We start from the raw sequence: 20,874 nt of genomic DNA, 5'->3' as shown, positions 1-20,874 counted from the left end.
ATATACTGCAATGGGAACTATGGCCACTTACTCCAGTGACAGTACACTGAAGGAAGGGGGAATTCTCAGACATTTCAGACACTTGGATACAGGGTCTGAGTTGATATGGGCATCCAGAAACCTGATGCGTTATCATAGTCCCTCTGTTAAAGTGGGGTTTATGGGAGCAGGTATTAAATTGCATTCTGGCTAAAATCTAACCTACAATGTGTCCACTCGGTCCACAGCCCCACCCAGTGGTCATTTTCCTAGTCTTTAAATGTGTAATTGGGATCAACATACTTTGTGGTTGGCGTAACCTCCTCACTGAATCTTTGGCCTGTGTGGCAAAGATTCAGTGTGGAAGGCCAAGTGGAAACCTTTTCCTTCCCCTCCCTCAGCCCAAATTGTAAATCAAAAACAACACAAATTTCAGGGGGATGACTGTGATTAGTACCACTATTAAAGATCTAAAGGTTTCAGCGTTCATGGCTTCTATTGTATCTCCATTTAATTCACTAGGGCTCCTGCCAAAACTAGATAGATGTTGGAGAATGAGTGTAGAATACCATAAGATAACTCCAATAATGGCCTCAGCTACAGTTGCTATGCCAGATGTAGTATATTTGCTGGAATACATTAATAAGGCTTCAAGTGCATGGTATGTGTCTTGGCATTTGCTTCTCAGAGGATCCAAACTGATGTATCATCCTATTGATGGGACAATTTAAAAGACTACTTATGATAACTGCTCTTAAAGTTTAAACATATGGAGCTAACGGTTGCCCTTGGCAAGTTTGTGTGTAGGGGAAGCTAAATTAAAATAGGTGCAGGAGAAGATGAAAAAGTAAATGGAGAGAACAAAGATGACTCATTTAAGGCATTTTTCCATTTAAAGGGTGTTAGGTAACATGGGCACAGTAAGATGGCGCCAGTTCCGGGTTCTTCACCCCCGGTTCCTGGTTCTCCACCCCGCGAGCCCGCCAAGAGAAGGCCAATCAGGGAAGAACACCTCCTGCCTTTTACTCAAACCCCACCCCTAAGCCAATCACCGATGCCTACGTAGCCCCACTGAGTATAAAAACCCAGCACCTAAGCAGCTCGCCCCTTCTTCCTTCCTTCTCTTCCTCCGTGTGGTGTCGCCTTGGTGCCTGCAATAAAATCTTTTGACCACGACCAGCGTGTCTTTGGTTTGAGCCCGATCGGGTCTGACTCTTTCAAAGGGAACAGAGAAGTGAGGTAGCAACTGGAAGAAGATGGGTCAAGGGAGGTTTTGTCTTGGGTTTGTGTGTGTTTTTAAAGACAGGAAATATTGCAGCCTGTGGTTATTAACGGAAGCGATTCAATAGAGAGGGAAAAGAAATGATGCAGGATGAAGAGAACTGTCTAAATGATACCTTTGGGCAGAAGACAGAGACTGAGGCTCAGGATATAAGGGCAGGAAAAGAATATCTGATACTAATTGGCTCCTATGAAATGTGATAGAATCTTTCTCCACTCCTTTTAATAAGAGGATTTTCTTTAATGAAACAGGCTTCCAGCCAGTTTTTCTTTTTCTAACTTGTACTCTAAACTTCAGATCAACTTATATTTTAAAATTTGTTTAAATATAATAAAATATTTTAATACACTGTGTTTTTTCATAATAATTGGTGGTAGCTGCTCAATGTGCTTAATATCTAGCTAAGGTTAAAGAATACTGTAAGCCAAGTGTCAACAGAATGTTCTGTAGGACTACTGCAATCTCAGAATTCCTAAACTTGTATCATGAAATGTTATCGCTACGTAAGTGCCAAATAAGTGGCATAGACATTAGGTGGTAAGAGTTCCCTAAGGGTGAAACCATATACTGCAGTGTGGTGGGGAGATAAGGTTTTGTAGAAGAGACAGAACTAATCTAGACTTGAAGAACAGATTGCATTTGAATAAGATGGCAGTGAGGGTGAAGGTTTTCTGACCTGCTGGGAGATAGGAATTCACAAGGACCTTCTGTGGAATATAAGAGAGAATGTTGCAGACTGCTCAGGGGAAGAGTCAACCAGAACAATTGTGTTTAGGTACTCTGGTAACATCTTGTGTACCAGTGGGCTGAGGACTTACCCAATGGTGAGCTTGATATCCTCCTGAAAACTTAGACAAGATAGCTCTAAGTTCATTCTGATAATTGATATGTAGACACAGGATAGGCAAGCACAATAAATAGATCAGTACACTAAAAGCTATCATGCAAAACATTTTTTAGTGTCACTTCTAGAGTTTTTCTTTTTACAATAAGGACAATGAGAATAAAGGGTGTGTAATGCAGTTCAAATTAGAACTTCCTCTGATAAAGAAGAAAAACTAAATATGCACCCTGAAATAACAGTAGAAAATGTAGCCAGAAGCTTTTATGATGTGAAAAATATATACTGTTAAATTGTATAATTTATTTTATTTTAATATTTAATGTGTTGCCCTTGTTGCTGTTCTGTGACACAGGAAGATTCAGTGGTAGCTGTACTTTCTGCCTCATTCTCTTAAGACCCAAAGCTTACATTAATTGGCAGCATGAGTATATATTATGGCAGTGAAACATTGTTTATTTTTCTTTTTTAGTTTCAATACTTTATATCTCAAGCAAAAATAAGAGATGGCAGTACTCCATGATAAATTTAAAAAATTTCCATTCTTATCTATAATGACACCATTCTTTAAACATCAAATGACCAGACATCCCAAGTTTCAGTGTGAGATGATGGTGTCTGGTGTTACTGTTTTAATTTATTAACTAAATAGTTTGGAACTGTTAAGTATAAAATTGTGAATAGTTTTTCATCTCAGCCATTCCGATTGAATATAAACTCATAGTTGTTTTCCCTCAGGGTGTAGGCCTTTTCCCTAGATCATTTCTTATGCCTTTAAAAAATTTAAGTGAAAAATACATTTTCAAAATAAGTATTTGAACAAGGAAGAACAAACATCATAAGCTCTGTTCTCTATGTTTCTTAGCAATATCTGTCTGTCAGTGACCTATTGTCAGTTTCTGAATGTAGAGAAGAAACTGCCTGAGGTAAAAATGGGATTTCACACTCCACAAAGCAAGGTGGAATACTACTAATACAGCACCTTTAGGCAGTGCTTCTAAAGATACCAGGAAATTCCATCAAAAAGCTGGCACAATGGGAAAAAGTCATTTGATACTAGAGGGAAAAAATCCAATCACTTATACATTGGGTATAACAGATTATACACTGGGTAAAATACTTTTAGAAGAAGAAAACATGAAATAGGGCTGTACCAGTAAAAATAAATTTAAAAATAAATCATTTTATTTTTTTATCCCATTTCTCGATAATACCATTATTGCCAAAGGGCGAATAAAGTAGTTGCCAAAAATAAGAGCAACACTATAGTTTGAGAGCTAGCAGGAAAAGAAATGAGTTTGGGATATTCCCATCAATGATCCCAATCATACTTGTTGTTTCTAGCGAGTGTGTGCTTAGAATTTTAAGATCCTTAATTTTTGTTTCTGAGTGAAAAGAATTTTTATTTGAAGTATTCTAAAGAAGCTTCCAAATTATAACATAAATAGAATATTTTTCTAGTTGTAAATACGGTAGAGATTAAAGTATGTACTCCAAAAATACACGTTGGTAAAAATTTCTAATTGCCTATAGATAATTTAGAGTGGTGCAAATATTGATTAGGAATAAAAAAGTTTTAATTCTTTAATTTCATTGTTGAAAGTTTAACCTTTAACCTAAATTTCTTACATGTAATCGTAATGTATTTATTCATTTATACATTTTTGATAGAAAGTGGAAACAATTATGAGAGGATAGTTTGAACAAAGCTGTTGTAGCCATTTTGAAACACTTGGAGATAAGCAGAAGTAGAGCTTACTGAGTCTAAGGACAAAACAAAGGAATAGGAAATATGCTGCTGCTGCTTTTCTAGGTGAAATAACGGAATTCCAGCAAGGCAGAGCAAATTCGGATGTCTCCATTTTTGTTTTAGAGGTGCTTAGTTTCACAAGAATACACGGGAAACTCACAGAAATACTATAATTTGAGGTACATCTGACACTGTGTTGTGGAGAACTTCAGATTTTTCTCCTACTGAGTTAACTCAGTAATTTTAAAGTAAAAAATTCCAAATGAAGGGTCACATACTTTACCAAAGTAATAATTATTCTAGTAAGGTATATATATATAGACACACATTCTAATAAGGTATGTGTGTATGTATATATACACATACATATACATACACACACACACAATGTATGTATTTCTCTAAAGATTAAAAATTAATTCTTCGCAAAATATCTTACCATTTTCCCTAGAAAAGAAAATTTGCCTGTCTCTTAAAGTCAACTTGGATTGGCAGACTCACCTCTGCCGATGCTTGTTAGTGGCCACTCCTTGCCTGGACGTGATATTTGGAGGTCATGGCTGGAAACAAATGGGAGCTGTTTTTGGAGGCTGCATTGCCTTTTTAGGTTATGAGGGTCTCTCTGTGTTTAGGATAACATGATTGACAGCTCCATTCTAGCTCCAATTAGCACCCTATAATTTATTAGCTTCTGCTTTCAGATTATGCGTTAACTTCACAAATATTTCAACCACGGAAACAGCAGCTATCAAGTGTCTCTTTCCTGATCCAGCCCTCTGGGGCTGGAGTGAAATACAAGGAAAGAGAAGTACAGTTGGTCTGTCAAGTGAGAATAATCATTTGTGCCTGTGCCTGTCTGAGGGCATAATGTCTCTGATTTCTCTCTAGGTCTGCATCTGTGTGTGTGTGTGTGTGTGTGTGTGTGTGTGTGTGTGTGTGTGTGTGTGATATTTGTGGATAGATTCTATTTTGCAGGTACCATATTTGTATTATTAGAGTTTTATATTTATAGGCAATAAGCAAGAGTTGGTATTTAGGAAATGTGAAATTTATGTTTGCTTAACCCTGCTGCTTGCATAAATGTCACAATTTCAGTTACATACAGACAGCAATGGTAATAATGATACTGTCATATTTATTCCTTTATTCCAGATTTTGGAATATATAATAAATCTTAAAAATCTAGTAAGGAAAAATGAAATATACAGAGGAAACAGCTTGGCAAGCACAATAAAAATGTGAACTATTTGCAGGCAAATTGTCAACAAACTGTTGAAGCAATTTTACAAAGTGATCTTAGATTTTTCAGTTTCATTTATTTTTAAAGTATTTTCACATATCTTTCCCTTTTTCTTCCATGCTTAGATGACATCCTAATGAATTACATTAATAAATTCAACGTATGGACATAGCATTTATATGAAAGCAGTTTGTTTAAGTTCTATTTATTTTTTATCCCCTCCAACTCCAAAGTAATTGATCACTAAGTGCTTCAAAAAAGAGCTTCTTTATTTTGACTGAATATGTGCATGCCTGCACAGAAATGCAGGCTTTTTGATTCTAAGCAAAATGAAAATTAAAGTTACCTAAAGAGTTGTTTTTCCAGATGCAGAAGGGCACAGAAAATACAGTACTTACCCAGAAAGAGTGAAAAGAGAAGTGTTCAGTCAGGATTTCTGTCTCAACACCCACCGTCTCCCATCCAGACCCAAATCAATCTTAAGATATTGCTAGAATTTGCCATGCATTTAAATAGAACTTCAAAGGGGAAATGAGACGGGATGGCAACTCTTTTTACACTGAAGGAATAGAACAGATAGAATTCCCTGTAGCTGGGTGACCGAATTCTCAGCCAGAGGGCAATCGGCAAAAGGATTACTTGGTGGTGGAGAGCCGTCTCTTTCCTTTTCATCACCTCTCCTTCAACCTAGGCCAAGTGCAAAGGGAAAGCTGTGGGCAAAGAGGACACTAGTGCCAACGGGGGTGATTAGAGGAGAATGTAACCTTTCTCTGAGCCCCCTGACCAGGTGCAACATACGTAAAAATGTCATGTTTGCCTTTCCTCACGCCATCCCTCATTTCCTTGAATGTCCTTTTTTCAACTGCTAGAACCTTATCAAATCTGCATGGTTTGACTACTATTAGCAAGACAGGTATGAGAGTTCACATTTTGTGTGACTTGAAGTAAGCCTGAAGAATGTCAGTTGGGGCTACCATTTCTCCAAAGTTCTCTTTGATGCTCTTATTACACAGAACCAAATCATTATGGATCTAGGTCATCTCGCATTTCTACCTTAGGAAGATGTGGAATGGAGGGAAATGCTGTGGTTCAGTGTCATACGTGCCAGGTCGCTGGAGCCTGGACAGGCTCAGCAGTCTGGACGGTCTGTTCAGGACCGCCCCAAAGGCCAATTCCAGTGAATGAGTCTCCTCACCAGCAACCTGATATTCAGGTCAGATGTAGCTTAGGAGAGAAGTTTCAGTAATCAGAACCTTGTGGGTGGGAAAATGTTCCCTGTGGGTTCTGATCACAGATCTTGTGAGTGTTAACGCAGGTGGGGTACAGGTAAACAACCTCTTCCAGTGGGGAATATGTGGAGACGGCCAGCAGAGAATGCACTGCCATGCTTTCTTCAACAGTATATTTAGTAGCAAATTCTGAAAAGCGCACTGGGACTTAATGCATTTTATTTACACTTGTATATACCAGGGACTCATGCCAGTGGAACATGGATTAAAACAATCCACAGAGAAGTCCAAAGTTAATTTTAGTTATTGCTTCAATGTCCAAACCTCAGGCTAACTCTTACACAGCTTGATTAGGTTGGGTGTGAAGAATTTCAGGGTGGTGAAGGCTGTTAAATACTGAAGTGAATAAGAGAAGCAATAATAATTCCCTCCTGGGGAAGAATAGAGAGCTGTACCTGACTGAATGGTCTAAGTAGTGTCATTTGCTGGAGTTTGGACAATGTCCTATGACAGTTCCTTTGAGACTTGGGATTCTGTAAGTTCTACCAAAGCATCATCAATCTGTGCTTCTCTGACTTTTTTCCTTTCTTTATGCATCTACTGTGGAGAAAATAAGCCCAATGTTGAAGAGCAAAGAGACAAATCAGAACTGGACAAGCAGTCATGCAGCGAAAAACAGTGCAACCCTGCACGGGGGCTACCTGGGTTTGCAGCCTGACTCTGCCACAGACGAGCTTCATGACTGGGCAAATAATTTCTCCTCTATGTGCCTGAGTTTTCTAACAGGTAAGAAGGAGAACATCATAATAAATAGCATACAGAATTACTGTAAGGTTTAAATGAGTTAATCTATAGAGATCAGTGCCCAGTACATGATAAACAATTAACATTAGTCATGATTATGATTATTGCTATCACATGTGATGCACATAATCATACAGTACCTTCCATCAGAGTGCAAACCACATTCCTGGAATGATCATATGTACTTCACAGGTAGCCAAATGACAGAAAGAGGGCATGGGGAACTCTGCCAAGCTCATGCTGTGAGTTAGATCCCTTAACTGCCTCCAATTCTTGAGACTTATCCAAGATAAATTATATTTGCCTCTCATGTTATAATGAAGATCAAGATTTGAACTAATATTTTTATGCGTTAACAAGGTACAAGGGCAATCTGAGCAGCACACAAAATCTCTCTACTGGGCACTTTTGTGAAACAACAGAAATAACTTTGGTATCAAGAGGAAACAAGGGGAAAAACTACCAGTTTCTTTCTTAAAAATCTTTTTTGCCTAGTGAGAGATTTGGTTTCTTAGCCTAGCTTATTAAAATATAAAATAGCAAATATTTCAAAAACACTTTTAACTAATGACTCTACTGTCTTGAGTCTAGAATTAAACATGTAACAATAATTCTTTTCTGGAAAATAATAAATCTGTACCAGGTAGTGCTTTTTGTACCATCTTTGCTTCTAACTTTTGAATGCTAACAGGAAAGCCCTTAGCCTCTGCAGGCCACAATTTTCTCATCTGTAAAACAGACAGGGGTACCTAACTTCTCATTCTCCAAGGTTGATGTGAGATGGAAACAGCTAAGAGATTCATAGCACAGCAAACATGGTGGAAACAGAGAAAGATCTATTTATCTATTTATCTCTATCTATCTATCATCTATCTATCTATCATCTATCTATCTATCTATCTATCTATCTATCATCTATCTATTATCTATGTAATATTACTGACATCAAATCATACTATTGTGTTATTTTATTCTACTAGAAAAAAACTAAGTTATTTATTTTCTTTTTATGAAACAACACAGTGAACTCATAGTAAATAGACATCTTTAATGTTCGTCTCTTCTTCCTTATCACCTTCAGCTTTGCCCATGCACAGACCCTTTCCCCTGTCCCAACACTAAAGTGACCAGATCACAACCAGAGAGACTGAGAAAAAAATTCGAGGTAATGGAGACTTCGTGTACATTTCTTCCCCTTGTGGTGATTCCTAGTTCTTCTCCATGGAGACAGTTGGGATCTCTCCTTGCTTTTTATATCCAGAGGATACAGGGACAGAATTCGTGGGAGAGAAGGCAGAGAAGGGTTTCTTCTTTCATTGTAAAATGTTCCTTGTAAAAAATATGATATATATGCATACATATATATATAATATATCCAGTGCAATTGCAATTGTTCTGCCAAATACTGAGAAGTGCCACCTTGGGTGATGTATTTCTGGAGTTTTAAACAGTTGTCTAACAACAGCTGCATTTTAGTAAGACTTGGGCAGGTGGCTCCAGATAAGCCACTTGCCACTCACATTCAGGCTGAGGCTTCCATGTTCACAGTCCAAAGGAAAAAAGTGTATCTTTGCGTCTGGAGTGGGCATTGTAGGGAAGGGATGGGCAGGAAGGGATCTGGAGGCTGAGAGGTGAGGAAGAAGGAATTGACTTCTCTTTACTTCTCTACCACAGTCTTAGATGCAAGTACACATACAATTTAAAATCTGACAGTAGTAGTGCTATAATCACACTACCTAATAAAATAATTCACATCAGCATAAAAAATATTCACACCAAAAAGTTTCATTTTCTTTCCCCCGTTCCAAGAAAGCTTATGATATCATATCACCTGACTCAGCAATCTCACCACAGATATTTCCAGTGATTCGGCCAAAAGTCATTAAACATAACTCAGTCTTTGGATTTGCTCTTTCAGCAGCAGGACTTATTTTTAGATGAATTTCTGTAGTTGTGGTTTTTGGTTTTCCCAATACACTGAGAAGTCTGAAGTCTCTGCCTTCCCCCATGTCCTCATCCACGGAGTGAGAGGCACAGATGCCGAGCCTCCAAGGCTGGTCAGAAGGGAAGGGGAAGGGGAAACCCTGGGTCAGCAGATCAGCTCAGGAGGGATGCACCACAGAGGGAGTAACGACGAGCTGCAAACCAAGATCAGAAGCTGTTACAAACCCACTCCATTTCAGCTCTGAGTGCCATCAATTGCACTATGCAGAGACCTACAGGGAAGAAGGTGGGCGGTCTAAAACCAGTACACATCCTTGCTTTTGTCCTGAGGCTGCAAACCTGAAAATAGAGAGAAGATAAAAGAGAGAGGAGGTGGAGAGGGAGGGAAAGAGAGGGAGAGAGGGAGAGAGAGAGACAGAAGAAGAAGAAGGAGCAGGAGGAGGAGGAGGAGGAGAAAAAAAGAAGAAGAAGAAGAGGAGGAGGAAGAGAAAGGGAGGGAGAAAGAAGGAATGGGGGAGGGAAGGCACAAGATATTTAAGGAAAGAAGGACAAAACACCACTGTTTTATTGTGAAAGTCACAGACTTCACCTAAAGTTGGGGGCGGGGTGGGGAGGGGGGCGGTGACTGAAAGTAAAAGCAAAGCAAACAGAAAAGTCAAATCACTTGAGGAAAGGGGCAGTGGGTAGACTATAAAGCCGTGATTGCACTTATTATATAACTATTTCTTTCATTTGCCCTAAAAATAAGAAAAGAAGGCAAAAAAGCAAACCCTTATTAGACTGTACGTTTCAAATACTTTAAGCCAAAGACTTAGGATTGTCATTTTAAAATATTCTTCAAGATTTACATTTTTAAGAGATCTATTTTATTTGGCAACTAACTTGATACCAGGATCACATTTTTCTTTCCTTACAACTGTCACTAGGTGACAAGATCCCCCAAGCCACAGAAGATTTTAAATTGTCCTCTCAGCAGCTACTCTAGATCAGCGCTGTCCAACAGAAATACAATGGGAGCCATAAGCATAATTCGAAATATTCTAGTAGCCACAATTGGAAAAAAAGTAAAAAGAAACAAATGAAAATTAATTTTTATAATCGATATGCAATGTGTTGAAAATATTTCAACATGTAATCAATATAAAAGTATTAACGAGATGAAGCTTACATTCTTTTTCTGCACAAAGGTTTGGAAATCCAGTGTGTATTATACACTGACAGCACATCTTCATTCGGCCTCACTACGTGCCAAGTGCTCAGCAGCCGCATGTGGCTAGCGGCTACAGTATTGAACAGCGCAGAGCTAGAACTTTTCCACTAAATTTTATTATTATTATTATTATTATTATTATTATTATTATTTTAAAAGTCCTCTGTAACATTTACCAGCCAGGTTAGGGTAGGGTCCTACTTTCTCATCCCGCCTACACGCATGGCACAGGGCCATCTATCAGTGGAAACACGACCGTGGCATGCAGATGCTTGGGCCACAGAATTCAAGGTCTCCAAGGAGGATTAACTGGGTCTAGGCACAGCCTAGGGTCGGGTACGGGGCCGAGGGGCTCCGCGGAGACCAAACTTCTTCCTCTGCTTACCTGAGTCCACGCTGAGGCCCAGACCCTGGGCCACGTCCCCCGAGGGGCTCGCGAAGGGTCCTCCGGGCCCGGCCCACGCGGCGCCCGCCGGCTCGCCCTTGCCAGAGAGCTCGCAGGGAGGACTGCCGGGCGCGGGCGCCGGGGCGGGTGCGAGGCGGGCCGGGCGCCCCGAGGCGGCTGGCATCAGCAGCGGCCCATAGCGCGGGTCGAAGTGCGGCGCGTAGACTTCGTGCACGGCGGCGGGGCGCGGGTAGGGGGCGGCCTGGGCGCCAAGGGCGCCGCCCAGGGCGTAGGGGTGATGCGGATGCGCGTGGTGCGGGTGCGCGTGGTGCCAGGGCTCGGTGGCGCCCTGGTGCAGGTGGCCATGCAGCGCGGCGGGCGAGTAGGGGTCGGCGGCGGCGAAGGGCAGCTCCGCGTGCGCGGTGGCCAGAGGGCTGCCCAGCGGCGGGGGCACCGGCGCCTGGTACGCGCTGTTCCAGAAGGAGGCGGGGAAGCTGCGCTGGCTCATCGGGAAGGAGCAGTCTGTAGGCCGGGGAGGCGGAGTGGAGGAAAGGAAGAGAGGTGCGTGTCACTGCGGCTGGACTCAGCGCCGACCTGCAGCCCCGCCTGAGAGACGAAGGCGCCGGGCGGGCACAGGGCTGGCTAGCCATGGCCCGGGGCGGATGGGCAGCCCCCGCCTCTGCAGCGGCGTTTTTCTAAGGGGGCTGCAACCTGTGAAAGCGAGGTGGGGGAACTGCAAAATGGGGGCTTCTGGGAACCCCCTGAGGAGGAGGCCTGCTTCCTCCCATTTCGCAGCCCTGTCCTCAGTGCGGAAACCAAGTGGCGGGGAGAGTAGTAAGAGCGGAGAGACTCCCTCCCCGACTCAAGTCCTTGAAGCTCAAGGAGCTTCCCGCGACTCAGCGCAGACACGGTCTCCCTTTCCTAGCCTTAACCTCTCCTCAAGCTAAAGATACCTCTTCCCACTCTCCTGGTCGGCCGCCTAGTGATCGCACTACCCCCTCTCGCGTTTCAGCCTTCTTGCTCCAGAAAATGGGTCCCCCCACCTAACGTCTCTGCCAGACTGAAAGTCCATCGACATATTTTGAAGTCTTGCTATTATTAGTTTTCTTTCTAGAAACCTTCTCTCAAATATTTTTCTCCAAGAACTCAAGCAAAAGAGTAAACTAGTCGCATTAAAGGGCAGCTCTATTATTTGCACAGAAGGACACGAATAGACAGGTCTTTTATCCTAAGTTTTCATTAACTTTTTGTATCAAAGCGAGGACGCCAGGGATAATAATAATTATTATTACTATTGTCAGTGTCACTGTTGGTTCCTAGCCCGTGACAGCATTTTAAGAGAACAGCGTTTAGATTAAATTTGCTGCCATTAGCAAGAAGGGAGAGAAAGACAGATATTTAATTCATGGAGCCTTTATGGAACACCTCCTCTGTGGAAGGCATCTGCACGATAAACTAGAGAATTTTAAATGATTTGAAAATGCATTCTAAGTGGTGAAGAGTCTTCCTGTGAAACATATTTAGGCAGAGAATAAAAAGAATGTTCTGTATTTCAAATGAATGTTTTTTGGATCTTGTCTAAGGGCAAGGCTTATGCAAACTGCCAGCGTCTCTTAAGGGAAAAAAAGGCGGGGAAGGTTGTAATTTCCCTCCCAAAGACAAATGAAAATTTGTTTTCGTTTTTACAACAAAGTCCTCCTTTCTCAGCTTGGTACACATCAAATACAGCTTAGTGAGCCAAGTTTACTTAATGGTTCCCCCACCTTTGTCTTGTTGGTAATAAAGGGAAGTTGAGATTTCAGAATAGAAGGGAGATTTAGTTGAGTTGTCCAACAAATAATTGTCCTAGGGTAGAAAAAAGCAGTGACTTGTGGAGGAAGGTAGAAAAATAAAAAGGAGATGTGTTTTGGGAAAACTCTTAGAGGTGTTTTGGCTGTATCTAAATTTTTGTTTCTTTGTTATTTTACTTGCTATTGAGACGCTTCTGCTTCAAGATTTCTCAAGTAATTGGAGGCTGGTGAAAGGCAAAGGTAGGTTTCAGGAGACATTCTCAAGCAGGTTTTGCTTGCATGGAGCTCTAGAACTGTTTCCTCTGGGAAAATGTTTGCAAATTGGGAAAGTGCTCTTTAAGTCCTTGGCGATGAAGTTCCTTCACTCACTGGTTTGGGAGGGTGCTGGAAACCTCACATTTTTGACAGCATATTTGCATCCATTTTCTTGTTGGAGTCTTACAGCCTTCTCTGGGGATAGTTAGGAGGGTAAGTGTTATTCTACTTGAAGAGAGCAGTAAATAGAGTGACCTCAAAGAGGTTAAGAGACTTGCCCAAGGTTATATTGCTAGGAAGTGGTGGCACCAACACACAAACCTAGGTCTTCCAATTCCAAGGATAGTGTTTTTTCCAAGGAGTTTTTTCTTATACCCATGCCCTTTACCCCTGCGTTTTCCTTACCCTTTCCAAATGCCCCTCTGCACACCTTCTCTGACACCTAATATTCTTTTCAGCTGCATGTTTTTAGGCTCCTGTAGGTGAACCCCAGGCTGAGAGGACCCTCTATGGGTCCTTCCCAGCAGGGCCCTATACTCACCTCGCCAGGGCCCAGAGCTCCTTGGTGCTTTGCTGCTGGTACAGCTGGGAGAGTAGCTGCTGGGTTGGCTCAGGGCCCTGCTGAAATGTTCATCCACCACGGAGCTGATGTCCCCCTGGAAATAAGTGAAGAGTACGCAGCGAGAGTTGATGTACTCTGCCTCTGGTGGGCGCTCTTTCTCTGGGCTGCCTTCTTCCTCTTTTATACTGGCTGGGGTTTGGCTGGAAAATGAGGAGCTGCCGCTGCCACTGCTGCTGGGGCTGGCATTGCACTCCTGGGCTTCCTGCATTTTGGAGTAATAGGCTAGTTTCTGTTCAGAGAGAGAAAGAATAGAGATATCAATTTCGAAAGCAAATTCGGTTCAGACTGATTCCCTCATCTTAATCCCTAAGGTATTTATGGGGAAACTGGCATACAGGCCTAAGCCTTGTGCTGTTAGCATAAAACTAGCAGTAGTGGGGCAACACAGGCCTCCCAACCTGCACCCAAGCAAGGGCGGGCTTCCTTAAAGGAAGATTGCTGTCCTTGGTCCCTCTGACTCCTGGAAAATTTCTCCTAAAATGTCTGGGTGAAGGTCTCAGGAGACGCCTAAGCAGCTAGGTTTGGAGCTGAGTTTGACCTCAAAGCTGGGCTCAGGGCAGATGTATTTTTAAAATCAGACTCCAAGGGTAAAGGGCACCCAAGTCCAGTTAGAGCCTGACTGTTCCCTGCCTGAGAATCCAAGGCAGAAGCACAGGATACAGGATAAACATCCTCCTGATGAAATGAGGGGGCAACCCCCACTCCTGCCAAATCCACTCCCTGCAACTAGGAATGTGTGAAGGAAAGCAACCGGGAATGTAAAGGAAGAAATGCCACAGAAAGTTTGAAATAATTACATTTAGTAATGAATTGTGTGGGGTAAAAATCTGGGGTAACATGACTGGGGAAATACGGATCATTTTGATAAATGCAAGTTGATATTTGTTTGATTACCCCACATCAGTTTTTAAACAGATCTTCTCTTTAATAAGGAAAGGCCAGTGGATTACTAGTATTTCCACCCCCATCATCTCCACACACATTGAGGAAATGACAAAAAGGAGCAGACAGAAGAAAATTAAGATCCTGGCTGTGAGGTGGGGTAAATCGGCATGTCTGATAGTGATTTTAAAAAGCAAGTGTAACTTCTGTGAACATTTTCTTAGAAATGAGCAATGGACTGAATGAAGTGTTAAAGCATTCTGCAGGCACAGATGTCCTTGAAGAGGCGGCCCGAGTCATACAAAAATGAACAGAGATCTTCATGCAATAGATTGGTTCAGGGTCTGGGAGGAGAAAGGGCCAGTCAGAAAACCAATCCACCTCTCTCCTCTTTGCTTGCCATAGTCCCACCCTGGGAAGAAGTACATTTCAGAAGCTGGAGCCAAAAGGTTTGAATTATTTGGGGCCAAAACGATGTAAGATTTAGCAATATCACCACTTCCTAAATGCGACCTTCCCTACAATGAGGAACTCTGGTGATTCCTAAAGTTAACACTGAGGCAAAACCAACTGCAAGTTGTGAAGTTTAAAAAAGAAGAGGAGGTAAGAAAACAAAAAGTGAACCCTATCCGGTCCATCATTAATTCATAGGGAAATTTCCGAACAGACATTCTAAATTTGCAGACAAAATTAGCAAAAGCATCCACTGGGGCATTGGGGTGTATTTCAATTTCCCCAAAGCAGGTGACCAAGCTCTCACTTTCCAACCCGGAGGGGACCCCTACGGCCTCCCAGGTGTATGATTTCATTCTTTTCCTGCACTGCTGTCCTCAGTTTCTGCTACCTCAGCTGAGGAAATGGAAGGAAAATGGTTCAAACAGACGCAGCCTGAAGAAAAGAGAAATTGGCAGAATTAAATGGAACTTGAAGTTTGCAGAACCCGGGTTGAGTGGTCTTCTTAAAGTGTTTGTTGGAAGCAGGGCTTCCCCATTCACCTACTCAGGCTGGAGAAAGGCGTAAGTATTGTCCATCGAGCTCACCTCTGCCGGGTCACTCGCACTCCGGATAATGCTCCCAGAACTTCGCAAAGGAAAAATTATAAAAGTGCGCGGTGCTCTTTGAAACGAATTCGCTGGATCTGGAATTAATTGCCCTAGTCGCCAGAGAATTGAAACGGAAGAAATTATCCCTGAGATAAACTTGGCAGGGATGAGAACACCGGCTCTTGCATCTCAGAAAGAGGCTGGCCTTTGCTTTTGGTTTTGTTGTTACTTTCACCATTGGGACCAAAGTTTGGTTTTCCCTGCGTCAGCTTTGCCTGCATTTCCTGGTACCTGCACCTGGCTTGGAAGAATCTGGAGTCCGACAGACCCTAAGAAGAAAATCCAGCCCGTGTCATCTTCCTCTGATTATTCCAGGGAAGACCTAGGCTCACATTAGCAGGGCTTAGCTGCTTCCCGAGAGCAAACAGGCGAGCTAAAGGGGTTAGCTAATTGCACTACCAACTGGGGGCGGCTCCGGCAATCCCCGCATGCCGGCTGCGCCCGTCCTGGTCGGACGCCCAAGACGCGCCGAGGCGCAGCAGACCTTGGCTTACAGGCCGTGCCGCCGCAAGCGGGGGGCGCGCACTCCTTCCCAAAGTTCCCTGAGGAGACACGTACCTGGTGGTAGGGGGTGTAGGCGGCTGCGAAGTAGGGCTGCGGAGGACCATAGACTTGGTACATAACATCCAGACAGCTCATGACTCTCCGCAGCGGAGACGGTTAAGTGTTTTTTCATTAACGCTCCTTCCCCGGAGCTCAGGGGTGCTGCATGGGCGGCGCTTGGACCCGCGCTCCGGAGTCATCAGGCGGAGCGAGGCCAGCGCGCTCCGCGGCTCGCAATCCCGCTGGCTCGCTACCCTCCCACTCCTGCGATTTTACTCCCGACCGCGCTCCAGGGCAGAAGCGCCTGAGCTCCCGCTAGTGGGCATTTAAAGCCCACGCCCGGCGGGCGTGCTGACGCCACTCAGGGGCTGCGGAGCGGGAGGGGGCGGTGGGGGGCGGGGACTGGGGGGCCAATGGGGAGCGAGGGACGCTTGTTGGAGGGGCAGCGAGTGTGTTTCCCGGGGCCCCCCTCTGACAAGCATGCGGCCAAGGGTGCCGGAGACTATGCGGTTCCCAGCGGATCCGAGGCTTCGCACTGCGAGTAGGAATCTCCCAGGACAAAATAGGAGAGAGAGAGAAAGAGACAGAGAAGGAGGCGGGGACGAAGGGATCCGGGCTCATACACGCAGAGAAAGAAAGTTGGAGACCGATCTCTTAGGAAAGCCCTTGTCTCATACTGTGGTTGAGTGGGTGCTTCCAGAAGTGCCGAGGTGGGGCAAATTCTCTGCTTTCGGTTCCTGATGATATGTGGCGAGGACGGTGCTGTCCCTTGGAATCCCCTAGGGAATCCGGGTCGTGGCAGACAGGATGTGGGAGTCCGGGTACCCCTCCAGGGCGCGGAGGAGCTCCCTCTGCGGGGAAATGGCAGTGGCTGAAACCTGTAACCGCTGTCCTCTAATCCACTTCCTTTCGCTCCCTCTAACCTGGTCTTCCCGCCGCCTGTCCCACACCCCAATTCTGCTGTCTTGGGCCGTGCCCTTCTGCCCCTCTAAAATTCGATCCTGCTCCTTTCTCTTTGATGTTCTCCACCCGAACCCGTTAGCTTCGCATAGATCGCGCCCACCTCCGGCTGCTCCCGGTGTGAGCTGCTTTCGAGGAGTCCAGGAGGCTTTATGCGGCCTCGGATGTCTGGCTTTTCATGCTAGGGTCTCCTTGGCCGGGGTCCTTTAAAGTTTTGGCAACTTTGGGGACAAGGACTCGTTGGCGCTAAGAAGAAGCATACTAGGACTCGTACATAGAGAGGTCTTTTACTGCCTATTCAGCCGGTAATACAGCTGCGATGGTATGTTTCGTTTTGGAGAGCTGGAATATATGCACTCCAACTATAAAACCTTCACTTCTTTCTCTCTCCGGCCCTCCCTGAGAGGTCTGCTGGCTTCGCCCTCCTTCCTGCGACTCTACCCATCCTTCTCAAGCCTACCCCCCACGAAGCCCTCTGGAAAGGGGGTGTAACAGTGGAGTATTCAGTTCTATAAGTTTAGGAATGCATTGAGACAAGGCTATCTCCATGGCTGGGTCAGGTGGCGGAAGGGGCATTACCGGAATAGAGGCGGGCCAGACTTGGGGGACCAAGGGAACAGGTTGGGAGCATTAAGAGTCTAGACTCAAGAAAGAGGCAGCATGGATTTCAAACCCTGGTTATTCCGCAGCTTAAATACAACAGAAAGTCATTATAGAGTCTCAGGCTATAAGACTGTGAATAAATGAACCGTTGAAGATCTATTTGTGTTTTAAAAGTTAGTATTTTAAGCCAAATTGTTTTAGGGTTGCAGTTTTGGTTTTGCCCAATTTATAGATGGGAAATGGCTCCGTGTCTTCAAATGCTTGTAACTGGTGAGCCATCTTGAGCGATTCGACAATTTCCTTAATTAACTACAATGTAATCTATGTAAAGTTTTGTAATCAATGAAAAGTTAAAATAAAGACACTCTTCTAGTACATTTCCATGCAAGCCTCTTTTTAGGGGCCAAGCTGCCTCTCGGATGAACTCCGCCGTCTTCTAGAGCTTCTGATTATCCAGGCGCAAGGGTGAAGCAGAACATCCATCCCACCTCCACCCCAAGGCGCCCTCCCTAGGCGTTTCTGAAGATAGGTACAACCGACTATCAGCATTTTCTTTGGGGCAAGAGAGAAAACCCTCATCCGAAGAACCACAGTGCGCTCTTCTGTGAGCGGGAGATGGGGAGTTCAGGTCCCAGTCTCGCTGGCCGCTGCTGCGCACCCTTTCTGCTGGGTCGGCTCCACCCAGGCCCGCAGAAGTACAGGTGTCAACGCAACCATCGCGCCAGGGACGCCGCGCGGCGTGTGGGTGCGGCCCTGGAGGGTCCCGTCCCCCACTTTCGCGCAAGTCCCACAGTCCCTCCTTGGACACAGAGGTTCCGCTTTGGGCATCTCTGGGCGTGAACGTCGGTGGCTGAAGCCCGCTCCTTTTCGAGCAGCCTGGGCTTGGCAGTGTTGTGCAGGGGGAATGGGGGTTGGTGGGTAGGAAGCGGTGGGAGGCAAGCTCCACTAGCATGTTCAACCAATGCATGGAAACCATGCTCTTGTCCTTGCTCACCTTCCAGTAGCTACCTCCTATTCCCTGTACCCGGTCACTTTGACATTTTTAAATTTTACTATGGCTATAGTACTAGAAGACCTTTACTTTTTTTTTTTTCAATTTCCAGAGAAAATCATGACAACCTCTCCAAGTCCAACAACGCCCAGCAGAAAGTTATTTTCGAAAAGGATTACAGGAAGAACGATGTTGCATATCTTAGACGAAGAAATTGAAGAGACATTATTCTAGTTGCCTAAGACTGCTTTACATTCACATTGCTCAATCTCCTCTTACTTGAAACAATTAAAAAAATCTCACTGAAGCTAAGAGAGGGTATGGACTGCGCAGGAGTTCGAAGGAACACAAGGAATTGGGTCAGTGAGCATCAATCTAGAATTTAGGAAGGAAACCATTTTATTCCCCCTAAATCCACAGTGAAGGAAGAAAAACAAACATCCCAGAGTTTTAAAACAAGTCCCAAAGATTGGAGAATGTTTCGTCCTTTCTCTATGTCTGAAAAGTTGTCATTTACGAGAGGGTGGTACTTCTCAGTCGCATGAGATTGCCTCTTGTTGCTACGCTGAAGTGGAAAGTAAAACACAGCTAAATTTGATCCCCTTCACTCTCCCAGCCATTCAAACCACCAGCACATTAACAAGGCTGAAGAAGTTAGATTTTGATTCAGAGCCTTGGGAATGGGCTACAGGTTGAGAAAATTCTCTTTCCTTCCCTCTGGAGTCCTCTTCCTCAAGAAGAGACTGAAAAACAAACAGATGTCCCTGAATTTGGGCCCCAAGCCCCCAGTGAGATAAACTGTTCCCAATTGCGTGGAATTGGCTTTTAACTCCTTAACTGAGCAGAGAGAGTATCAAAACTTCTCTTTGAAAATAATTTCACTTTAAGATCGATTAATGGCAATTTATTGAACTGCTGGGAAAGAGCTATATGAAACTAAATTCCACCAAAATTTCTTTTTAATATCCTAGCTCTATTCTGCAATTCTAACCGTATCTATACCGTGAAAATACAGACACCTTTAGTCTTGAAGTTAGTAAGTTAAATTAAATTACTTTAGCACGAGTAAATGTTTCAAGATAGCAGCTCAATGAAATACCTGTTTTCTTTTCAGAAAGGTTTACCTCTCACTTTCATAAACTAGCTGATTTCATTATCTCTGAATCTATCTGTCACTTGTGTCATCTTATTCTGAAAACCGCAAAGACACTGCTTAGCAAGGGTACATGAATAGAACTGATTTGGAGAACTGACTTGCAGCCAGCCAGGCCCTTCGTTGCCAGTGGTTTATTTAAATCATGAGTTGGCATTTCATGTTGCCTTATTCTGCCAACCAAAGGGGATAAACACAATGGTAACCTCATAGATTTTCCCCCACAAACTCATTTTTTCATGGTTTACTGACAGGAGTTGTGTTTGGATTTGGGAGAGTAGCTGAGAAGATTTTGTGGATTCAAGCTGTTAACAATATTAGTTAAAAACATTTCTGTAAAAGCTGGGGTTTTCAGGCATGATCTGTTAATTAGGATTAATAATCTAATAATGGACTGAATGGTGATTTAATTTTAAAGAAAAAAAGGGGGAAATAGAGAAATCCATACATCCTGAAACCTCACTAAAAAGCTAAGTGGGGAGGAGTTACAGTTTGACTTAGTGAAAAAAAATAAGCAAAAGATGGTTCAGTTATTTTCACACAAACTTTGAGTAGCTCTTAACAGTGCTTCCAGGTAAAAATCTTCTATAGTAAGTTCAAATAAATAAGGTTACTTTTATTGACATATAGATGATTATTAAAAAAATGTTGAACTTTTCCTTCTTTACATATTTAAAAACGTATTTTTATGTTATGTACATGTCAACTTTAGCTTTGGTGAAATAATTACAGTCTTTTGAATTTAGTTTATCTTGTATTCACATTAACCTTTGTGCCCATTTCTAAGACTGGGGAATATAACTAAAACCGTATTTATCTTTTAGAAATGAGTTCTTTTTAATGAGTCTCTATGAAATGGTTATATAAAGATAAGATTATACAAATTCATTTCATATGACCCAATCCTTTAATAATGGTAACATACAAATTGCAAAAAAGGGACACTTAAAATAGATGTGTGTCAAATGTTTTGCCTTGTTATATTTTCACGAGAGAAAAAATTAGAAGGAAATTTACATTATATAAGATATACTTGGACATGCATAGCTAAGTCTGAGAGCACATATCAATTATTTCTTAATAGGAAGAAATTGCCTTTCATCTCTGCTTTGCCTGGAAAAGTAGCTCTAATTGCTTATAATTTCTGATGCTATCATTTGCTTTTCTTTAAAGACACACAGTTTGGAGAAAGCCTCATAACTAACATATTTGTGAAACTACTTTTGTAAGATATAGGGATATAGAGGAATTTACAGATTCAGAAAGTGGAAGTAGACTAAAGGATTTAAACTGTTGACTTAGATATTT

The 20,874-nt window shown here is 43.1% G+C and overlaps 1 protein-coding gene across 2 annotated transcripts; it reads right to left on the bottom strand.

Annotated features, from left to right (window-relative positions):
- Positions 1-8,153: 8,153 nt before the first annotated feature.
- On the bottom strand, positions 8,154-16,161 carry VGLL2 (vestigial like family member 2). Of its 2 annotated transcripts, XM_032165627.1 has the most exons (4): positions 15,875-16,161; positions 13,251-13,560; positions 10,665-11,186; positions 8,154-9,263 (listed from the first exon to the last, which is right to left on the bottom strand). In XM_032165627.1, exons 1-4 carry the CDS (start codon positions 15,953-15,955, stop codon positions 9,223-9,225), a joined length of 954 nt encoding a protein of 317 aa, XP_032021518.1. In that variant the 5' UTR covers positions 15,956-16,161; the 3' UTR covers positions 8,154-9,222. The 2 variants fall into 2 exon arrangements, with proteins under 2 accessions (XP_032021518.1, XP_032021526.1); XM_032165635.1 differs by lacking the exon at positions 10,665-11,186.
- Positions 16,162-20,874: the final 4,713 nt, after the last annotated feature.

This window comes from Hylobates moloch, unplaced genomic scaffold (genome assembly GCF_009828535.3).
Source record: "Hylobates moloch isolate HMO894 unplaced genomic scaffold, HMol_V3 SCAFFOLD_2, whole genome shotgun sequence".
Lineage (NCBI taxonomy): Eukaryota > Metazoa > Chordata > Mammalia > Primates > Hylobatidae > Hylobates > Hylobates moloch.
The sequence above is the reverse complement of the archived record's forward strand: the minus strand, read 5'-3'. Positions and strand labels throughout refer to the sequence as shown.

Bases quoted from the DNA above. Each gene is read 5' to 3' on its own strand.
- VGLL2 (XM_032165627.1), bottom strand. From the start codon at position 15,955: ATGAGCTGTCTGGATGTTATGTACCAAGTCTATGGTCCTCCGCAGCCC. The intron at 11,187-13,250 runs GTGAGTATAGGG...CCCGGCCTACAG, and splicing joins GAGCTCTGGGCCCTGGCGAG to ACTGCTCCTTCCCGATGAGC. The intron at 9,264-10,664 runs GTAAGCAGAGGA...CTTGGTTTGCAG, and splicing joins GGGCCTCAGCGTGGACTCAG to CTCGTCGTTACTCCCTCTGT.